The sequence below is a fragment of the Danio rerio genome, chromosome 12 (genome assembly GCF_049306965.1).
Source record: "Danio rerio strain Tuebingen ecotype United States chromosome 12, GRCz12tu, whole genome shotgun sequence".
In the NCBI taxonomy this organism is placed as follows: Eukaryota; Metazoa; Chordata; class Actinopteri; order Cypriniformes; family Danionidae; genus Danio; species Danio rerio.
In genome coordinates this window covers 5,520,291-5,542,500 of record NC_133187.1, presented here as the reverse complement: position 1 = coordinate 5,542,500, position 22,210 = coordinate 5,520,291, and the positions used below count along the sequence as shown (strand labels likewise).

General features: G+C 36.2%; 2 protein-coding genes across 21 annotated transcripts in view; one reads left to right on the top strand and one right to left on the bottom strand.

Moving 5' to 3' along the window:
* fra10ac1 (FRA10A associated CGG repeat 1) overlaps positions 1-22,210 on the top strand; it is an 855,621-nt gene that overhangs the window by 187,842 nt on the left and 645,569 nt on the right. The window lies entirely within an intron of this gene.
* The window catches only part of arhgap27 (Rho GTPase activating protein 27), a 79,345-nt gene that overhangs the window by 45,438 nt on the left and 11,697 nt on the right, over positions 1-22,210 (bottom strand). For 9 of the 20 annotated variants that reach the window (XM_073918093.1, XM_073918091.1, XM_005156026.6 and 6 more), the window contains exon 2: positions 15,601-16,434. In XM_073918093.1, coding sequence (XP_073774194.1) covers positions 15,601-16,413 — 813 coding nt within the window. In that variant the 5' untranslated portion in view covers positions 16,414-16,434. Of the gene's footprint in view, positions 1-10,039; positions 10,555-15,600; positions 16,435-22,210 lie in introns of those variants that run through there. The other 11 variants (XM_073918108.1, XM_073918101.1, XM_073918105.1 and 8 more) reach the window with 4 other exon arrangements.

The window sequence follows — 22,210 nt, the reverse complement described above, 5'->3', positions numbered from 1 at the left end:
TCAAAGATTGGCATAAAGAAGAGAATCTCAGCTTTCCAGTGCTGTATCACATAACATTCGCGGACTTTCAGAGGCTCCGGAATCAGTGCGGTGACGTCATCAAAATTTGACAACGCTGATTTGACAAAGAAACGCTCGTCACTGTGTCTCCGGACAAATCAGACATGATACATTGATGCATTGTCCCTCCTCCATGCCCAGATTGGTTCAAACTCGCTATATCACAACCAATAAGCATAGGTTTCACTTTTGTTTGTGGACCAACACTGAGCTTTTTGAACAACACGAAATGAGAGATAGGCATACATTTCTGCGCAGCTAAATAAAACGCAAAAAAAAAAAAAGTTTTGCATTAAATAATTCTCATACTAAGTACTTTTGCATGCACAGCAGCACAGAAACATGACAAAACAGTGACACAGCAAAGACGAACTGCTGCTCTTGCTGTTTTCAAAAGACACAAATGAAGGTGCAGCTGTTTGTCTGCATTGCATACAACCACATCCAAATCCATATCCACAGACAACCATATCCATGGTGGCACATAAAACCTAAGGATGTTCCATATTGAATCTAGTTTCGTTATGTAACTATTTATAGTATAGTAAATATTTATATCTATTTTTTACTGAGGATTTGCACCATGTTTATTTGGACTTTGACACATTATTTATTATTTTTTTATTTGTTCATTGTACAAGTGGACACATTCTCTCACCTCAGCGGTCAAGATTAAGTCCTGAAAATCTCAACATGCTTACATTTCTTCATCACAACCTAGACTGAAAAAAATAACGCTTTAAATACATGTTTACAGCCATAAACTTGGTATTGCACTTTTGGTCTCCCATTTATCCTGCTTATAAGGAAGGACAGTTTAAGTTTATTTTTGTCTAATCTTAAAAGACCCTGCTTGTTTATTCCTTCTAATTTAATTTATTAAAATGGGAGATTTTTCAGTTTATTTTTATAAAAGACTTCTATAGTTCTATTAAAATGGTTCTTTCAAAAGTTTGTTGAAATAAAACCTTTGTTCAGTCAGAAAACGTGTTCTTAATCTTTTCAGGGTCTTTGCTATGAGAATTACTATTTAATACCGTATACCGCGAAACCGTCAAACCGTGGTATTGTTTTAGACGATTATCATACCGTAAAAAATTCATACCGTTACAACCCTAATATATATATATATGTATGTGTGTGTGTGTGTGTGTGTGTGTGTGTGTGTATATATGCACAGAGCCTATACTGTATTTATGAATTTATGTTTTGAGTTTTTTTAAATGTCACATCCATAACACTACAATTGCTGATATATATCTACGGAGAATGCTGATTATTCATATTATTTTATTCAAAGTGACATAAATAGTTGACATAAAAAACATAGTGAAAAAACTCAATTATTGATATCCTAAAAATGTTTTGCATATATACAGATGTCCAAGAAACTCCTACAGCAAAGCTAGACATTCAAATCTACTCCATATCTACATTTAAAAGAGGTCATAGTCAGATTCTGTATCTGATCTGAACACTGTACATTTGTACAGATTTGATTCTCTACAGCAGTCCGTCAGCCAATGGTGTGAGACCAATTGGAAAACCTGTTTTAAATCTGTGTAATTATGAATATTTATGACTAATAGTTTCAGTGAAGTTTCTGTGCATAACTGTGAATAAAAACAGAGTCTGACTAATATTAATGCTGCTATTGGGACTACTATACACATGAGTTTCCTTGTTGGAAACTGGACATGAAAGGCCATTTCAGTATTTATGACCGGGAAACTAAGGGTGCTTTTCCAAGGGTAATAAATGATACATTGTTGCATTTTCTGCCGTCTTTGGGTCGTTTTCACACCACACTGCTGGCTTCAGTCCGAACCAGTTGAAACAAATCAAAATGCAGTCATGTGACAAAATCCACATGTCTCATTGGCCAGACGTTGTTAAACATATTTCCTAAACTGCTTATTGATTGGTCAGAATTCACGTGCGGGAAAATGCCAATGAACTCCCGCAAGTAAACAAAACCGGCAGACACAAAATGTTGTTTTTACTCTGGAGGGAATACTGCGCTGGCTGATTGTATGCCTGCTTTAGACAAACTATACATTTCGAGAATGAAGTGCGGCTGCGGCTGGAAAACAGAGTTTAATGCATCAATCGTCACTTCAGGAGGAGGCGTGAATTAGTTTAGCTAAACTGCGAAATGGTCACCTTGCGGAAATATTACCAACGATCAATCAAGTAATGTTTTCCTCTCTCTCTCTCTCTCTCTCTGTGTTGTTAAAGCGCTGTCAACAAATATTTTTCCTTCATATCCCATAATGCACAGCGCATCGGCCTACGGCAGCTGGATTAGTCCAAAACGCGCAGTACTTTTTGCGGTTGGACCTGTTTTAGCACGAATCATATCCTCACCACAAACGAACCGCTCCAGGATTCGTTTGAAAGCGTACCGAGACCACCTCTTCAAGCAGGCCTCGATCCGCTTATTTGGTCCGCTGTTGGTGCGCACTCGAACACGATTGCTGCATTCTCACCTGCCCAAACGAACCGCACCAAAAAGGAAAACGAACTCTAGTGCGATTCAAACAAACTAAATAAGGCAGGTGTGAAAGCATCCTAAGATTTGAGTGAGCCATTAAACTGGGCCATGGCATCTTTCTCATTCTGATGCTCGGTTTAAACTGCAGCAGATCGTCTTGACCATCTCTACATGTCTAAATGCATTGAGCTGCTGCAATGTGATTGGCTGATTAGAACATTGCGTTAACAAGCAGTTGGACAGGTGTACCTAATAAAGCGACCGGTGAGTTCATATCCTCAATGTATTTGAATGGGATAAACTCCTAACCTAGACTCTATGAATGAGATTTCTGATAGCATGCAGATTAAATGCAGCACAATTCAGGTTAAGAAAGGCTACATGATGCCCATATGAAATAATACTCCACTGTGAGCCCACTATGAGCAATGGAAGACTTTTCTTTTCACATTTGAAAATAAAAACACATCAAACTCTATCTGACTATAAATGACACTGAGAAGATGGGTGTTGTGCGCTGTGCAGCAGTTATGTTAAAAACAAACTTAGTTTCTGTCCAGCAAGCTGAAAGCTGAGGAATTCGCAGCTATAATGAGTTCAGAAAGAAGTGATTGTCGGGTGCACAGAGGGGACGGCATGCTGCTGATTGCTTAACCAAATTACTAATCGACCAATGAAATGGAGGCTGCACAATCAGCAGCTTGAACCTCTCTTTTCACACACACACACATACACACACACACGCACACACTTTTACAGAAGAGCCTTTCAAGGGCCCCATTAGCACCCTCTCTCTGTTACATCACCAATCATGGCCTGGAATTTGGGATTACCTCACTGAATACTAAACGTCTGGCCTTTAGAAAACTGCTTGGAGACTGCAGTCATTATCTGTCCATCATCTTTCAGGTGCCTTTATCAAAGATACTTGCACTTTTTCATACTATTAGTAGGTGAAACTACATTAAAAACGATCACTTTAATTGTATTTATGATGCGAGGATGCTGTGGTTTCACTTAAGGTGGTTTCTAGGCAGTTTAAAATGGTCATTCAAAAAAGGTCTGCAATACTATTCGTGTCCACCTTTAATGGAAGTTTTTTGTGTGTGCTAAAAAATGTGCTGTTATACACTTGATGAAATAGTTTCACATCCTGTTCTTAGACGAGGAGTGGAAAATACTCAAACAGTAAAAGTGAGGTGAGTCTGAGTTCAGCTTACAATGGGTTCTCTCTCAATTTACCAATGAATTTCCATGACTCATCTATAGTCCTTGATGAACATTAGATAAGGATTTTTTTATTTATTAATTTCCCTTCGGCTTAGTTCCTTTATTCATCAAAGGTCGGCACCGCAGAATGAACCGTCAACTTATCCAACCCTTCCAGCCGCAACCCAGCACTGGGGAAACACCCATACACTCTTGCATTCACAGACATACACGACGGCCAGTTTTGTTTATTCAATTCACCTATAGCACATGTGTTTGGACAAGACATGGGATGATAATCGTTTTCAAGGTATACCACGGTTTGGAAAAGTCAAGGTTTTAAAACTGCCAAAATCTTCTGCTATACCGTTCCTAAGATATGTGTAAGATTTTTTATTTTTGTTTTTTTTTGTTTTTAGGACAACAGTATCACCAGCAGAAAAGATCTCCAAAGATTTTGTATTAAATTGTAAATGAATCAGTGTTTTTTAAACAAATGAAGACAGCAGATTTAATGATTTATTTGAATTATTTACCATGACATTCCAGCAGGCACACAACATCAAAAGACGTTAATATTAGGTTAGACGTAGGTCGTGACATCATTTGGTTTCAGTACTGACTAATCTAATGTATATGCACAAATATAATATTGTAGAGCATCATACAGAAAATATTAAGCTCAAAGATAGACTTGTCAGGGCTGTGCTCATATACGAGGTATGCTCATATAGTAGGTAGTGCTGTCGCCTCACAGCAAGAAGGTTGCTGGTTCGAGCCTCGGCTCAGTTGGCGTTTCTGTGTGGAGTTTGCATGTTTTCCCTGTATTCATGTGGGTTTCCTCCGGGTGCTCCGGTTTCCCCCACAGTCCAAAGACATGCGGTACAGGTGAATTGGGTAGGCTAAATTGTCCGTAGTGTATAAGTGTGTGTGTGGATGGGTTGTGGCTGGAAGGACATCTGCTGCGTAAAAACTTGCTGGATGGGTTGGCGGTTCATTCCGCTGTGGCGACCCAGGATTAATAAAGGGACTAAGCCGACAAGAAAATGAATGAATGAATGAATTTATCGTGTAGGAACATGCTAGACAAAATGATGATGATGTTATTTGAACAACTTTACAAATAAAAAAAGCACAAGGAGAGCATCATAAGAAGTTAATCAGGTAAAATGTATTAACAACAACAACAAAAAAACCCTGCACTCCTGTATTGCATATTGAATTTCATTCTCTAATAGCAAAGACCAAAACTTCCTCTATTCACACCTGAATCCCACAGAACGCACAGCCATGCACAGAGCGAAAAAAGAACTGAGAGCTATCGAGTGCCGCTCTCACCGGACCTGTTGGGGAAGTTTGGGTGCATTTTTCCTCGTTTTGAAACTAGCAGTGAAGATGCATTAATGCATCTTCAAACTAAATAATTTTTGTTTTCATGTATTATTTAACAGGACAAAAGAAATATTCCATAATCACTCTGTGAAAAAAGAAAAAAGAAAAAAAAAGGACCATAAAAAGCTTGTGGAGTATACCATAATGACACACTCCTCAAGACAGTGCTGACATTGCTTAAAATTTCATGGCAGATGCCCAATTATAGCATGCAGACCATCCGACAAGCAAGTTCTTTTCCTGCGGCGTCAAAACAAACTGCTGGAAGAGGAACTTTCCAGAGCAAAGCAGAATACTTCAGCAAAATAACAGCAAAATATCACAGGAGTTGAAAAGTGCTTTAACTGCAGGCTGCAATGTTGCGACAAAATCTGAATAATTCCATCGTAATAGGAATAATCAATTACTGCAGGAGGGGATCGCTTAACATTCATTTTGAACAAATATTCTCAGTAGTAAATGTTGTGGAATTTTGCATCAGAAGAGAAATGGGCTGAACTATTGTGCTAAAATTAGACTCTACAGTATAAAGTGCCGTCCTAATTACTAAACGGAGCGCAAAATGAGCACGTCAAAACCATGAACTACAACTAAGCAACAACACGATGATTAGCAGCTACTCACAGTGACCTTTTACACTGAAATAAAGCTGTGAAATGACAGTTATTTTATAACATCTCAAAACTTGAAAATTGTATATTTATAACAATATTTTAAAAGACACATTTTAAATAATATGATTTTTACGCTGTTGAGATTGTAGGTTTTTAAAACCTTTTAATAATTAAAGGGACAGTTCATGCAAAAATGACCATTTACTCCTGTGGTTTCAAATCTTTAGAAGTTTCTTATTTCTCTTCAACACAAATGATGATATTTTGAAGAATGTTGGAAACGGGTCACCATTGACTGACACAGGTGGAAAAACAAATACTAAGGAATGTTTACGACATTCTTCAACATCTCTTCTTTGTATTTTACTGGGATAGGCTTGGAACAAGTAAAGGGTGAGTAAATTCATTAATTCCTTTTCTTTTCGGCTTAGTCCCTTTATTAATCTGGGGTCACCACAGCGGAATGAACCGCCAACTTTCTTTTTCCCAAATAACTTCCAGGGAGGTAAGGGAAGAACACCCTACATTAGATAACATTGAGTAAAAAAAGATATCTTCCCTTTGAGAAAATAATAAATACAATTGTCAGAAAGATCAAGACGTATTCTGCCATCCTTATAGGACGATTCTAGAAAATGTCGTAGTTTTTATTTGGTAAATGAAATTCCTGTTTTAATAACTGAAATAATTTCAGGTTCCAGTTGTCAAATATCTGATCTAATTTCAAAATCCCTTTTAGTCTCCATGATCAAAAACCAGTGTTTTGAATAGCAGGGGGTAGGTCAGGGTTACTTGCAACCCAGGCTCATTCTGAAAACGTAGTCCAGCGGACGTTTCTGGAGACCGTGAAGTACGTCCCGGGAAGTACAGTATGTATGGCTGCATTTCATTTTTTTAAGCGAACTCTACGGGCCGGTGTGACGCCGTTCCCTTTCGCGCTTGCCGACTGACCGCTCACCTCCGTGTGGAGGGCTTTCCTGATGCAGTCAGTTTGTCCAGTCAGCTCATTGTGTGCGTCGGTGGACTTCAGATGCAGAGAGGAGGAGTTGACAAAGGCGTCCGGGTTCGAGTCCGGGGAAGAGCGGTTCCAGAAACCAGGTAAGACAAAAACAGAATCCAAAAAATAAAGCGAACGAATTCATAACAGGATGAGAATGCGGTGAAATCCGAAAACGTGGTAAAAAAAATAAATGAATCAGACGAGGGTTTTTCTTTTTCTAGATGGCTTTTCTAAATTGTTGCTCGGGTTTAGGAAAGCGAGCGGGCGGGCGGGTCAATCGGTAAAACTGGTTGGGTTCAGGGAAGGAGAAGGGTGGGTCAGCCGATTGGCCGGTCGCGCAGTCAATCATTCAGTCAGTCAGACAGCGGCCTCTCGTGGGTTGATACGGGAACAGCGCAGGCGCGAACTGCACTCGCGAGAGACATTCGAGATACGAAAAAGCGCCACACAGCGGCCTCTCGCAGACTCGCGAAAACAAAAACTGCACAAATACGTACCTCCCGGGACATATTTTGCGGTCTCTAGAAACGTCCGCTGGACTACGTTTTCAAAATGAGCCTGGGTTGGTTACATGAAATAGGAGAAAAAGTATAAGGAATATTCAAATACTTAACCGCATCTTTCCATGCCAAGAGAGTGTTTAATACTGCTTAAACAGTTTTTTTTTTATTTAAAAACTGCTTTTATTCTAGCCTAAATAAAACAAATAAGGCTTTCTCCAGAATAAAAAAAATTATCAGACATACTATGAAAATTTCCTTGCTCTGTTAACTATGATTTGGGAAATAAATTCAAAAGGGGGCTAATAATTCTGATTTCAACCAATGTATGTTAACGTCAGAATTTTTCTAAACATTCATTTATCCTTAAGAAAAGTCTATTGCTTCTTCCTGACTGGAATCCAGCTTTACAATACTTGCATTTGAGAAAGACCCATTTGCAAATTCCTCTCTAAACCTTTCAGCAAGTTGACTGGACTCAAACAGACATGCATATCTCTCGCAATCCTCAACTTCTCCAGCTATGAGGTTCACAGCCATGCGTGACGCTCCTGAGGATGCGAGGTCTTCCAGTGCACAGTGCTGTGGGAGAGGCATTAGCATAAGCTGACCTACATATCCGGGACTGCACACCAGTGCTGCACATTGTGCCCACCGAACTGAATGGCACCTCAGCCATGCCAATGCTGAAACCACCATCACTATGGAAACCAAAACTTCACTGGCAGGCCTCCAGAGTTTCCTGTGCGATCCCATCAACCTCAAACCCAGTGAGAAGCAGATCTCTCTTACAAACCTGCTGAAACGGACACTTTATGGACAGATGCGACCTAATGCACAATTATCTTTTGATTGCAAGCGAACAAAAATATAAGTCTAAGTTTGGATCTAAAACGAGTCCTTTTAAATTATAACTATTACATAAACTCAAGATAAGATCTCTGCTGATTGCTCAAACTACTTATTTAAAACGTCAACACGATACTTGAGTTTTTGGGTGATAACTTAATTCTTTTATGTTCAGTCCACGTAAATATGTAACAAAAATTGAGCTAATTTATTTGTGGGGCAACATGGTGGCTCAGTGGTTGCCTCACAGCAAGGTCTCTGGTTCGAGTCCCGGCTGGGTCAGTTGGCATTTCTGTGTGGAGTTTGCATGGTCTCCCCATGTTAAACTAAATTGGCCGAAATGCATGAGTGTAACTCAGTGTGTATGGGTGTTTCCCAGTACTGGGTTGCCGCTGGGTACAACATATACAAGCTGTATCAGTTGGTGAATCATTCTGCTGTGGCGACCACTGATGAATAAAGGGACTAAGCCTAAGGAAAATGAATGAATGAATGAATGAATGAATGAATGAATTAATTAATTAATTAATGATCGATTTGTGTTTGGACAACATGAAGGAACTGTGTGAAACTCTGTCTATTCTGACTGATAACTAATAATGAAAACAACTGTGATGTGCAATAGTAGAGTGATGGTAATAAAATTATATTATTATATATTCAGCTTTAATAAGTAATAAGATGATTGATAAAAGAAAACTATAACTTTTTACCATGATTTAAAAAAGTTACCCACAAAAGACAAAATACTTTGCTACTATCCTTCATAAAAGGATTATAGATGTGTCTGCAAGATTTTAATCATTCAAATACAATACAATTGTGTATGCTCACTCGTTCTTTTATATAATTATTAAGTAAAGCTCAGGACAAGTAGTTCTTTAATTTTTTACAGTGCTCAGCATTAGGCATGGGGCCATAACCGTTTTTAAGTATACCGTGGTTTGAAAAAGCCAAGGTTTTAAAACCCAAATTTTTTAAGGCAGGTTAGGGTAATAAGGCAAGTTATTGTATAACGATAGTTAGTTCTGTAGACTATCGAAAAAAAAAGTTACTTTAAAGGGGCTAATACTTTTGTCCTTAAAATGTTTTTTTTTTTAATTAAAAACTGCTTTTATTCTAGCCGAAATAAAGCAAATAAGACTTTCTCTAGAAGAAAAAATATTATCAGACATACTGTGAAAAATTTCCTTGCTCTGTTAAACATCATTTGGAAAAAATAAAATAAAAATTATATATATATATATATATATATATATATATATATATATATATATATATATATATATATATATATATATATAAATAATGGGGGGCTAATAATTCTGACTTCAACTGTACTCTATTTAAAAACTTTATCCTAAAAATGAAAGATAAACTGACATTTTACATCCCCTCATTCCAACCCATATGACAAAAATACTATAGTAACATACAGTAAATATTATAATAGTATTTTTCAACCATACTATACTTTAATGAATTGGCCTATATTGTGGTAATTCTATACTTTATGTAGTAATGAAAAGATGAACCAATACATTTCTCCAATATTATAAGCTAGTTTACTGTAGTAAACTCTATAAATACTGTATACTGTATTAGTTCACAACACAACAGCATGCTGTAGCAATCATTAACATTGTAAATACTATAAAATTATACAATTTACATGTAATTTACGGTCCAAAAACAGTATTAATAACATGATTCCACCATAACACCTTCTGCATGTCAGTAGCATTACAAATCTATAGTACGTTTTGTACTATGGTACTTGTTTAATGTATTTAATACATATTGACAAATTTTTCACTTTCACAATCATTAGCCTAACCTCAACAAACAGTCATGCTAATTAAATCGCCATATCATGCTCTATAAGAAACAATAGTTTAGGCTATTCGTCAAATCCACTCACTTCTGTCAGATTCCTCGCGGTATCCAACAGGAAGAACGGGTTTAATCTGTCATACCTTAAAACAGGTGTTCGCCCAGGTAAAACCGTCTCCAAAACGCTAAATTACAGAAACCGGCAAACAATACTCCAAACGGCAGCGGAGCTGTTTATAATCCATCTTATTGCCGCTGGCGTGCTTTAATCGCCACTCCACAGGGAAACTAACAGGTGTGTTTGTGGGAGTGGTTGCAATCGCCTGGCAGGCTACTCGTACAGTACTGAACTGTACCACATACTGTGCCACACACACTCACTAGGGCACTACAGGCGCAACTCACCTAACCTGTTGTGCTCTTCATTTGACTTTAGGAGTATGCTTGAAACCCCCCCCTTCCCCCAACACAGTCAAATTAGCAGGCTTGTGTTTATCCGTGCATCACTGGTAAAAACAGGATGTAAAGTTTGTAGTAACCCTTGGATAATAATAATAAAAAGCGTCCATACGCACCGTGTCGAGCACTGTCTGCGAGCGGTCTGACGGATGGAGAAGCCGCCCTCACACAAACACACAAGCAAACCATTGACATGCAGATCACTTGGCATGAGCTCCAGAAATGGTGGAGTCTGACTGGGGGCTTGATCAGGGTCGAAACATAGCTAATACATAAGGTCCAGAATACAGCTATCTGGGCGTATGAGGGGTCATTCCAACAAACATAAAACGTCATAAAGACTAAAAATGAATAGGGTAAAAATCAACAGCAAAACAATAATAATAACTATCACAATAGCCCACGTCCACATCTAAAAGACTATAAATTGCATTACTGTATTATGAGTTTTTTTAAAAACGTTATCTTTAAATATGCAAACTATGCATTAGGCTACTTAATTAAATATGCGCTGATTTGTATGTCTAGAATTCATGTTCTAACCTTAATATAAAAATAAAGTCTTAAATAATCTTAAAATGTCACAATTATGCTATCTTAAACGCCTTAACCTATTATTTTTTGACCCTGTTACAGACAAACTATTAGCTATAAATGCTAAGAATTTGTTTTGTGCTTAAAGATGTCTAATAGATATCCAAACATAGATGTCTTGGCTAAAACAAGGTTAAATGTGGGCCAATTTGTCTACTTGATAACTTGTCAGACTTTCGCAGACAGTACAAATTTAGCTTTGTTTAAACTAATTCATCTATGTTTTGATGTCGATTAGATGTCTTTTAAACACAAAAATGCCTGGTGGGTTAGTATTATGTAATGGGTAATGGGATTTAAAAAAAATCCAAATCTAATATTTGACATGACTAATCTTTTAATTAAAAAAAAAAAAAAAAAAAGACTAATAAATATATATATACATACATGCATACAGTTGAAGTCAGAATTATTCACCCCCCGAATTATTAGCCCCCTGTAATTTTCAAGGCCCCTTTATTATTATTTTTTTTTTCTGTAATTTTATGTATTTTATTGCAATTTATTTAAAAACTGTTATTTTTGTTTGCCTATTTTATTACTCAACCTTGAGATGACAGTATGTAATACTGTATATACCATTTAGTTTGCATGTATGTATGCTTGAAACAATTAAAAAAAAACGGTGATTTAAACAAGTGTGGTTTTGCTTTTGTAAATCAATTCTAATAAGACAGCGCCCCCGTGTGGGAAAATTAAAGTTTGAAGTAAACCATAATGATAAAAGTATGGACCTTATTTGTAAGGTTTATAGTCAGTAAAAGTGGCACATTATTAAAAAATAGCTTTTTGGTGTGCAGCTCCTAAAAAGGTGACAATAAAATACAGTCTTGAAATCACACATGTAACTCAATCAGTTCCTCCAATCAGACACCTTGAGTAAAATGTTAAAAGATACAAACAATATCTCCATATGATATCAGATTATTCTGTTAAAGGCACATTTATCCACATTTATGAGTTTCTTTATTCTGTTTCTTTCATCTGTTAAACACTAAAGAAGAAAACCTGTAACTATTGACTTCCATAGTGGGAAAAACAAATACTCAATGGTGTACAAATACTCAATGAAAATCAAATGCTTACAGGTTTGCTGTTCAAAATATCTTCTTTAGTGTTCAACAGAAAAACGAATGTCAGACAGGTTTGGAACAAGTAAAGGCCGAGTAAGTTTTAGGTGACCTGTCCCTTAAATATGTCTTTCTTGTAAAGTCTTTTTTGATTAGTCGCCCGTAATAAATAGAAATAGACTTTTGCTATTTGAACCATATAGAAAATAACTCTTCGGTAGCATTTTTAGAAAGCCCAGTAGTAAAGTGAATACTTTGAGGCAGCTTTTATTTGAGATACAGCCAGTGTGTTTTTATTGACTCATTCTTCAGACAACTATAACACTCTTTACTCTGTTTTACTTGTTTAAAACATATTTGATATTCTTTCATCTGTTGAAAACAAACAAAGATACTTTAAAAAAAATACAATTTACTTCCATAGTGTTTGTTTTTCCTACAATGGTTACAGGTTTTCATCTTTTTTCAAAATATCTTGTGTTCGACAGAATAAAACAATTATAATTGAGTAAGGAAAGTGAGTAAACAGATTAAATAGATTTTTGGATTATTATTCCTTTAATAATATTACAGTCTTGTCCTTACAAGTGAAAACATTGTTTATTTGAAATATCTGTATTTATATCTTTTACTTCAAAAAAATTCTGACCCACAAAGTAATCTGCAGACATTTTGGCCCACCACTGAATCGTTTTATTTACTTATGTATATAAATATATGTTCAGTTTTTAAATTAATTTCAGTAATATTATTTAATAATATGCACATTTTTATAATATTCATTTACAATACAGTTTGTAAAGAAATATTTTCTGTATTTTAGTAGATAATTGAGTACACCCCATTTAGAAAATGAATATTTGAATCAATTTCTCAGTGAATATAGGCAATGTATTTTGGTCCATTTAAATAAAACAGATATATTTATTAAAATCATATTTCAGTCTCCAAACATATTTAGAAATTGAAAGATAATACAATTAAATTCAAGCAAAAAATAGCAAAAAATAAAATAAACTAAAACCTACAAAATTTCAATTAAACTTTTAAAATTATATGCTTCTCTAATTTTTCCTCTTTTTAAAATGTGCATTTAGTATTTTTAAAAATATGAAAAAAATATTTTTGGTAATAATATTTTTAATTAGTTTTTTTTCTAATCAACATAAATGTGTGTACTAGTTTTTGGAACGATATTATAAGCAATTTTGTTAGATTAGCTCCAGATTTGGCTTCAGTACTGACTATAATGTATGTGCACAAATAAAATATTGTAGAGCGTCCTATTAAAAAATATGAATTCAAAAGAGAGATTTGTGAGAGGTGTAGTTATAAATGCTGAGCACCGTATTATACAGGTTTCCTACACATTTTCACTACTAAAATTCCATGACTTTTCCAGAACTGTCTAGTAGATTTAGAACAATAAGGTTCATTAGTTAATGGTAATTAATGCATTTACTAACATGAACAAATAATGAACAATACATTTACTACAGTATTTATTCATGTTAGTAAATGTTAGTTAATGAAAATACAGTTGTTCATTGTTAGTTCATGTTAACTCATGGTTCATTAACTAATGTTAACAAGCATGAACTTGGATGTTAATAATGCATTAGTAAATGTTCAATTATGATTAATAAATGCTGTACATGTGTTGTTCATGATAAGTTCATGTTAGTAAATCCATTAACTAATGAACCTTATTGTAAAGTGTTACCGATTTTTATGATGTATAATGTTTCATGTAATGTCTATATATCCATGGTAAATAATAGGAAAAACAATGACGTTTAAATCTATTACAGCATATCACAAAACACGCAACTATCTATTTTGTTTAAATTTGTTTTTAAATTGATTTTGATAATGCTTACACAGCACAAACAATGTGAGAGTAAGTTTCTGGCCAAGGACAGACAAAAGTAAAGACAACTAACCTATATTCAAGTTAGGGATGCACAATATTTAGTTTCTGCATCGATATCTCAATGTGTCACGTCGCAGCAATATTGGGATTATAGTTTAATATAGAGTTTTATCATAATGGAGTAAAAGTTGATCATCTGCATGCATTTTTAAAGAGATAGTTCACATAAACATTACATCCCATTTTATTACACCCTTCACTCGTTTCAAACATTTATGAGTTTTCATTTTTTTAATGAACACAAAAAGAATATAATTGAATAACTCCTATAGTATTGAAACAAGTGAAGTGTGAGTAAACAGTGAGTACATTTGAATCTTTGGGTAAACCATCCCTTTAAGCCTGTGACTGTGTGAACATTTTAATATTTCAGAGTTTAAAACATCCAACCACAAGAAATTTTCTTGTAATTATAATGAAGATTATATAATATAAAATGAAGACAATGCAGTGTTGATTATTCAATATCTGTACCTGATTAGTGAATACCTGAAAACTATAATTCACTTTTATCTTTACTATATTGTATTTATCTATGCTTGTAATTTATTTGTTGCATATTATTCATGATTCACTCCTTTACAAAATCCCCCAATCAATCCACATAAACCTGTTAAATCATCTGGTGAAATTGTATTCACATCGCAATATTTATCACAGAAATACTAAATACAGTAATGTCAGATTTTTCCAATATCTCGCAGCCCTAATTCAAGTACACAGATATTAGTTTAACAAACTTTCATGACTTTTTCAAAACTTTGTGGGTTTTTCAGTTTCTACAAAAGTTTTCCACGACTGGATAATACCATGTCAAAGTTCCAACCCAATCTCATTCTGAAAACGTAGTCCCGCGAACGTTTCTGGAGACAGCGGAATACGTCCCGGGAGGAACGTACGGCTGCGTTTATTTTTTTTCAAGCGAACGAATTCGAGTCCGGGGAAGAGCGGTTCAAGCAATCAGGTAAGACAAAAACAGAATCCCAAAAATTAAGTGAACGAGTTTCGTAACACGGTGAGAACACGGTGAAATCTGAAAACGCGGTAGAAAAAAAAAATCAGGGCTTTTCTTTTTTCGGACGGCTTTTGTAAACTGTTGCTCGGGTTTAGGAAAGCGAGCGGGCGGGCGGGTCAATTGGTAAAATTGGTTGGGTTCAGGGAAGGAGGAGGGCGGGTCAGCCGATTGGCCGGTCGCGCAGTCAATCATCCGGTCAGTCAGACAACGGCCTCTGGTGGGTTCACGCGAGAACAGCGCAAAAACAAAAACTGCAGCCGTACGTACCTGCCAGGACGTATTCCGCGGTCTCCAGAAACGTGGACTACGTTTCCACAATGAGCCTGGGTTGCAAAGTTCCATGACTTTTCCAGGTTTTCCATGACCGTATGAACCCTGATTATGTGGATCTAATTGGACTAGCATCGTAAACTTAAAATAAAAGTTAGAAAGATATTATTTATTATTTATGTTTGATTTTTTACATTCTGCATCAATCTTTCTCTTTTACAAAATTTTCTACAGAAATAACAATAAAAATGTCTGCAGATTCCATCTGACCTTGGTAACCTGAAAACTTTACATGCTGTATCACTTACCATAGGCGCATCTGGTGTGACAGGGGTTGTGTTTACAGTCATGTCAGCTTCATCTTTTGGGGATTCCGGTTCTCTCACTGTATCCAAACTCTCATACACATTCTTCTCTTTACCCATGACGTCCAATACTTCACTCCAGCCAGCTCTATTGAGCATCTGAATGTCTTCATCAATGGTGCTTGAGTCCACACGCGGCCTCCCTACTGAATCTTTAGGATCATCCACTGATCTGGTGTCTGTCTCCGTGGACTGTGTTGTGTTAACTGTATATACAGGCGGAGGCAGAATAATAAATGCTGTTTCTCCATTGGTTGGAGAAGAAGTGTTGGAGGATACAGGAGGACCAGCCTCTGCTTCAGTCTTTATGGGGTCAGGATCCAAACCCTTGAGTTCGAAGAATTCCTTTGGAATAATAAATGTTGATATCCTATGACCGTCTTTCTCTGTGTCTCGTTTTATAGAGTCAGGAACTCGAAGCGTGACCTCAGCAGGATCAGCTGTCTGTGAGCCGAACTGGAGGGATTCATATCCGCTAAACTCTTCCGGAGGGTCCAGTGGAGTTTGGCTGGTCTCAGGTGGGAGTTCGGTCACGTATTTCGCTGGGATGTAAAAAGGTTTGTCTGCTGCATCCTTTTGGACGTGCCACCATTCCTCGTTGGTCTTGTTTACTAATATGTAGTGCTCATTGGGTTTAATGGACACGTTTCTGCCATCTCGGGCAGTGTAGGTGTATTCATAGTTCACCAGAACCTGCTGTGAAAGAGACATCGTGGCCCAAACGTGCTGCGGTGCAAACAGCGGATCAGGGTTCATATAAAGACATCATCGTGAGATCTGAAGATAAAGGAGAAGACAAACAATAGGTCATGTGTCTGAAATTACCCAGAGCCGAAGATAAAATAACTGCTTACTAAGAACTATATAGGGGCAATCGAGGAATATAAAGTACCAAGCAATAAAAACACAAACAATACTTTGTTTTCGGACTTTCAAATACAGTACAAAACATAGTAAAGGAAGGGGAATAAGGGAAAACAAAATACAACACAAATAAATTAAATACTTACTAGGGATAAGCAAATACTATATAAGATACACAATACATTTATATTTAGTCATTTAAGCTTTTGTCTGATGTGACTTACAATTGAGGAGGCATTCAGCGATTCAACAAGAAGAGGCACAAGAAGTGCTAACTATACAGGAACTATAGTGCTCAGAGAATTAGTGCTAGAGGAAGGTTTTTTTCTAACTGTGTAGAGTGTTTTTACCAAGCGGCAACCTCCCGCTCTCCCTTGGTAAGCAAATACGGAAGTAACTGAAACTGCAATTCATCGAAGTCCCTCTAGTCCTGGCTCCATAATGCTGTGTTTACACCAGACGCGGAACGCGCGGATAAATCGAGCTATTCGCGTGTAAATAGCCGCGTGAACATTTGAGTTTACTCGCTTCATTCGCGCGTCAAAACCCGCTTCATTCGCATGTCAAATTCACTTCAGAACAGACACGGATTCGCGTGATGGGCAGGGCTTCTGTCTGCCCTGTGACTCTAGCTTCATAGCTAAAAGGCTAACATGGATTTTATGAAGAAAATAACAGTGTTTATGTGCTTTATGAAGACTGAAAAACAGTGTCGATACGTTTAGGGTCGTGTCTGAGTCCACTACATCCTTTCAGAGGTGCATCCAGCTCTGTGAGCTCATAAACTCCTCCAGAAACTTAATCTGGATGACTGGATGACCTCTGACTGGGCCAAGCCGAGTTTAATGAACTGTTGTCGGTGAAGGCTGGAGCATTTCCCTCGGAACACCGACAACAGGTTCTACGTCACAATCACGCCCCCACAAGAGCAAGCTTCTGATAGGTTAACGCGGCGCAAATGTACGCTGAAGTTCAGATTTTCGAATTCGAGAGATTCGCGCGAAACGCTCGTTAAGCGCGTCAAACGCGCAAAACGCTCAATTTGCCCCGCGCCATTCACGCAATTTGCGTCATTCGCGCCACGCCATTCGCGAGTATCGCGCCGCAGGATGTCTATTCGCGCGTTTGCATTGACTTAACATGTAAATCACTCGCGCTTGACGCGCGTACCGCGTCTGGTGTGAACGCAGCATAACAGAGCAAATTTCCATTGACCCCAGTGTTAAAACGGCCAACTTTACAGCATAAAAAAGCTGTTTACAGCCTGGTACAAAAAACAATTTTGATTCATGTAGCTAAGATTACGCTTCATGACAACTTTGAGGGGGGTGAATTTTTTATAACTCATCCATTTCCTTTATATTGTTATATTAAGTCTGCATAATTACTTGAGTGACAGGTAGGTCTCGCTGGTCTCCGTCACTTCACCTAAGCTGATTCCGGCTGATTAGCCGCTGAACTCTGCATTTACATCATATTTTTGTGTTGTTTTATGTGGCTTTACACAGTCAGTTGCCTTTTGAAAATATTTCAATTAATTGTGCTCACAAACCATTCACGTGGTCTCTATTTCCCAGGTAAGTGAAATAATATACTTATATACCATCTCTATAAATGCATTTGCTTTATTTAAGATCATTCATCATTTATGTTTTTCTTCAGAGCTTTAATGCACTCCAGAATCTGACAGATTGATTAGCTGTAGGCTCTAGAACAGTCATCTGAAATGTTGTCTGTTATGCCTGGTTTTCATAAATAGCCTTGCGTTTACTAACACAGACTATATCTGTAGTGTTTGGAAGTAATTAGTGTTTTCCTCCAGTAGAAAAATGTCATGGGCGCAATTTTTTGTGATTTGATGTATTCCAGCAGTGTTTTAAAAAGACTACACACATATTGATATAGTGTACAACCAAGCATATGTGGTCAGAACACAAACGAGTCACAGGTAATGAAGTAAGCATTTCTCCCAAAGAAAAACACGTCTAAGCAAAATGTTAGCAGGCGTCTGTAGCTCCGCTTCTTTGCCCTTATTATTATTTTTGTTTTATTATGTTTTAGGGGTTTTTCACCTTTTATTGGGATAGGATAGTGGAGGACAGACAGGAAAGTATTAGGACCAGAAAGAGGGGAAGGGTTGGCATAGGACCTCGAGCCGGGAATCAAACTCGGGTCGCCGTGAGCACCATGGTGCTATATGTCGGCGCACTTAACCACTAGGCTATTGGTACTGACTCTTTGCCCTTATTTGGTATCCCCCGGTGGGTGCGATGACGCACGAACAAAATGTTGACGGTTGGCCACGCCTACTTTTAGCTTCTTTTGCATTCTTCAAAAAAGCCCTATAGGTGACGTCACTGATACTACATCCATATCTTTTACAGTCTATGGTTTTTACCTGTGTGAAGCACACTTCATAGCTGTACAGTGTATGTTTTTGTAAGAAAGTGTCTGGTGCAAATGTGTCGGTTAAAGTGTCAGAGAGATGAAAGAGTGTGTTTTCTGCAGGTGGTTTGTCAAGTACACTTAGTTTGTGGTTGTAAAATAAAACAACACACTAAACACACACTATATGAAACTTTATGCATAGAAATTGTGAATTTTAATGAATACAAAATGCAAAACAAAATCAAAAGAAAAATAGCTAACTAAAGCAAAACTTTGTGTACAGACTTGCGAGGAACGTTTATATGACAAAAATAACAACAACAAAACAAAAACATAAATACAAAATAATAACAAAAACAAATCAAAACTATACAATGTTCTTAGCGCATAATATTGGCCATATGAAATCTACACGTTTGCACATTTCAAATTATCTCTGCAGAAATGAACAATTTGAATGTATTGAACTCAATAAAATGTAAACATTATTACGTTATCAAGTTACTGGTATGCATGAACTTATTCATAAATTACAATTAACAATTTAAAACAAAATAATGATGTTATATTGCGTAAATGTAAAAAATACATTAAGTAAATGGGCAACACTTTATTTTGCTGGTCCGTTGGAGTATTAGTAGGCTGTCTGCCTAATATCTGTTGGTACAGACATTCAACAGGCATTTAACTGACTATAAGAAACTTTGCAAGTACATGTCAACTTACACTAACCCCAACCCCAACCTAACAGTCTACTTATATTCTAATGAGAATTAGTTGGCCGGTAGATGCACTGTAACCTAAATTCAAAAAACAAACCATCAAAATAAAGTGTAAACAGTATATGTGACAGAAAACATAATGCTGGTATGATAACTGAATGCAATATTTTGAAAATGACACATTTTTAGTATTTATTCATTTGTAAGTAGGCCTATCGCAATAGTCTATATATGGACTTATCGGACAACACATGGACTTGACCGCAATCATTTTTGTGCAATATCTCTATTTCTGTTGGAGGTGTCAGTATGATAAAAAACAGTATAGATTTTACTATAAATCACTATAGTGGGTGTCTGACAAATGACATTAGATCTGGTAGCAGATATTGCAGCCTCTGTAACTTTTTAGCTTGCACTTGTATGTTAACATTTATTATTATTATTTATTTCGCATACGCATTTTTACATTCTAATTCCAATGCCCAATTATTGAATTGTTAAAATGACTATAATTAAATTAAATACTGTTAGGAATAAAGTACTAACCTATCATTACTGTAATTTGAGGTGACTACAATGCAACTTGATGTACAAATGTATTCCCTGTAAAGTAATTATGATGGCAATACCTTTTATTTAATTATTTTTTATTGTTATTATTTTCTTTTAATTGATTTTTTTCTTTATTATAATTTTAAAGATATTTTTTTATGTATACCCTCATGACTAAGGGGTTAAATTGTTTGGGAAGGGGTTTGTTCTGTAAAAAAATATATTAAAAAATCTTAAATAAAAGTTAAATAAATAAATAAATAAATAAATAAATAAATAAATAAAATACTATGTGTTCTTTGAAAGAGTGTACTTGCATTATGATTATATTATATTGCTATTCAGGCATTATAGAACGAGTGGCATAAAATGATCTTAAAATGACTATAATATTGTTTATCGCTCATTTATCATTCAGCGAAAAATAAATATCCTGACAGACCTAAATTTAAGTTTGTAAAGATGCTCCTCCCTAAATAAATAACACTTCAGATGTTGTCAGCATGTAAACACTGTAAGTTTACATGTTCTTACCAATATGATTAAGAGTCTACAGCATGAAAACAAAAGTAAATGACCGTTTGGTAGAACACTTTACCAAAATACATGACAAAATCTATGTTGGAATATAATATTTTACTTATTGACTTATGACAAAAAGAAGCAAAATAAATAAGTAATGTAAAGACCTGTTTATACCAAAGGGCCAATGGGCAATAAATAATGTTCTATATATTAAAAGTGCACACTTACTTATGTTTCCCTCTACAAAACAACACTACTTATACGTACTTCAGTAGCAACCGCTTGTATGATTCTGAGCCAATAAAAGGATTTATATATTGTATATTAAATCACTGTCTGTCATAAAATAAAGGATCTTTTTATTTTTATCATGATACACAATTTTTTATATTTAAACAGGATGTTGATGCGACCTTTTTTCAGTATGATGACGTATTTGCAACTGAAACGGAATATTGAGTCGGTATATGGGTTAGATTTGCAGCACAAATCTGTGTGCAAAAGATCACGTTCTGAGCATGCAACAAGCCACTGTGCTTACTCAAGACAGGATCTTTGCATTCAGAATTGTTAATGCACATGCAACAAACCATTTTGCATACTTGAAACATAATCTTTTGAACACAAAATTGTCAACGCACATGCATCAAGCCATTTTGCATGCATGAAACACGATCTTTTGAACACAGAATTGTTAAAGGCACATGCAACTGGCCATTATTGACACAAACTTGATTTTTTGTGTACAGAATTGTTAAAGCACATGCAACAAGCCGTTTTACACACTTGAAACAATCTTCTGAACACAAAATTGTTAATGCGCATACAACAAACCATTTTGCATACTTAAAACATGATCTTTTGTGCACAGAATTGTTAAAGTGCATGCAACTGGCCCTTATCCACACTCAAAACATGATTCTTTGATGCAGAACTGTTACCACTGATGCAACAAGCCATTTTTCCACTCTCAAAAGCTGATCTTTTGAACCTAGAATTGTTAATGTGTATGCAACAAGCCATTTTCCACCCTCAAAACATGATCTTTTGCACACAGAATTGTTAAAGTGCATACAACAAACCATTTTGCATGCTCGAAAACATGATCTTTTGTGCAGAATTGCTAATGCACTTGCATCAAGCCATTTTTCATGCTCGAAACATGATCTATTGAACACAGAATTGTTAAAGCGCATGCAACTGGCCCTTATCCACACTCAAAACATGATTCTTTGATGCAGAATTGTTATCATGGATGCAACAAGCCATTTTTTTCACACTCAAAAGCTGATATTTTAAACCTAGAATTCTTAAAGTTCATCCAACTAGCCAATATCCACACTCAAAACATGATCATTTGAAGACAGAATTGTTAATGCCTATGCAACTAGCCATCTTGCATGCTTGAAACATGATCTTTTGAACAGAATTGTTAAAGCGCATGCAACTGTCCATTATCCACACTCAAAGCATGATCTTTTGAACACAGAATTGTAATT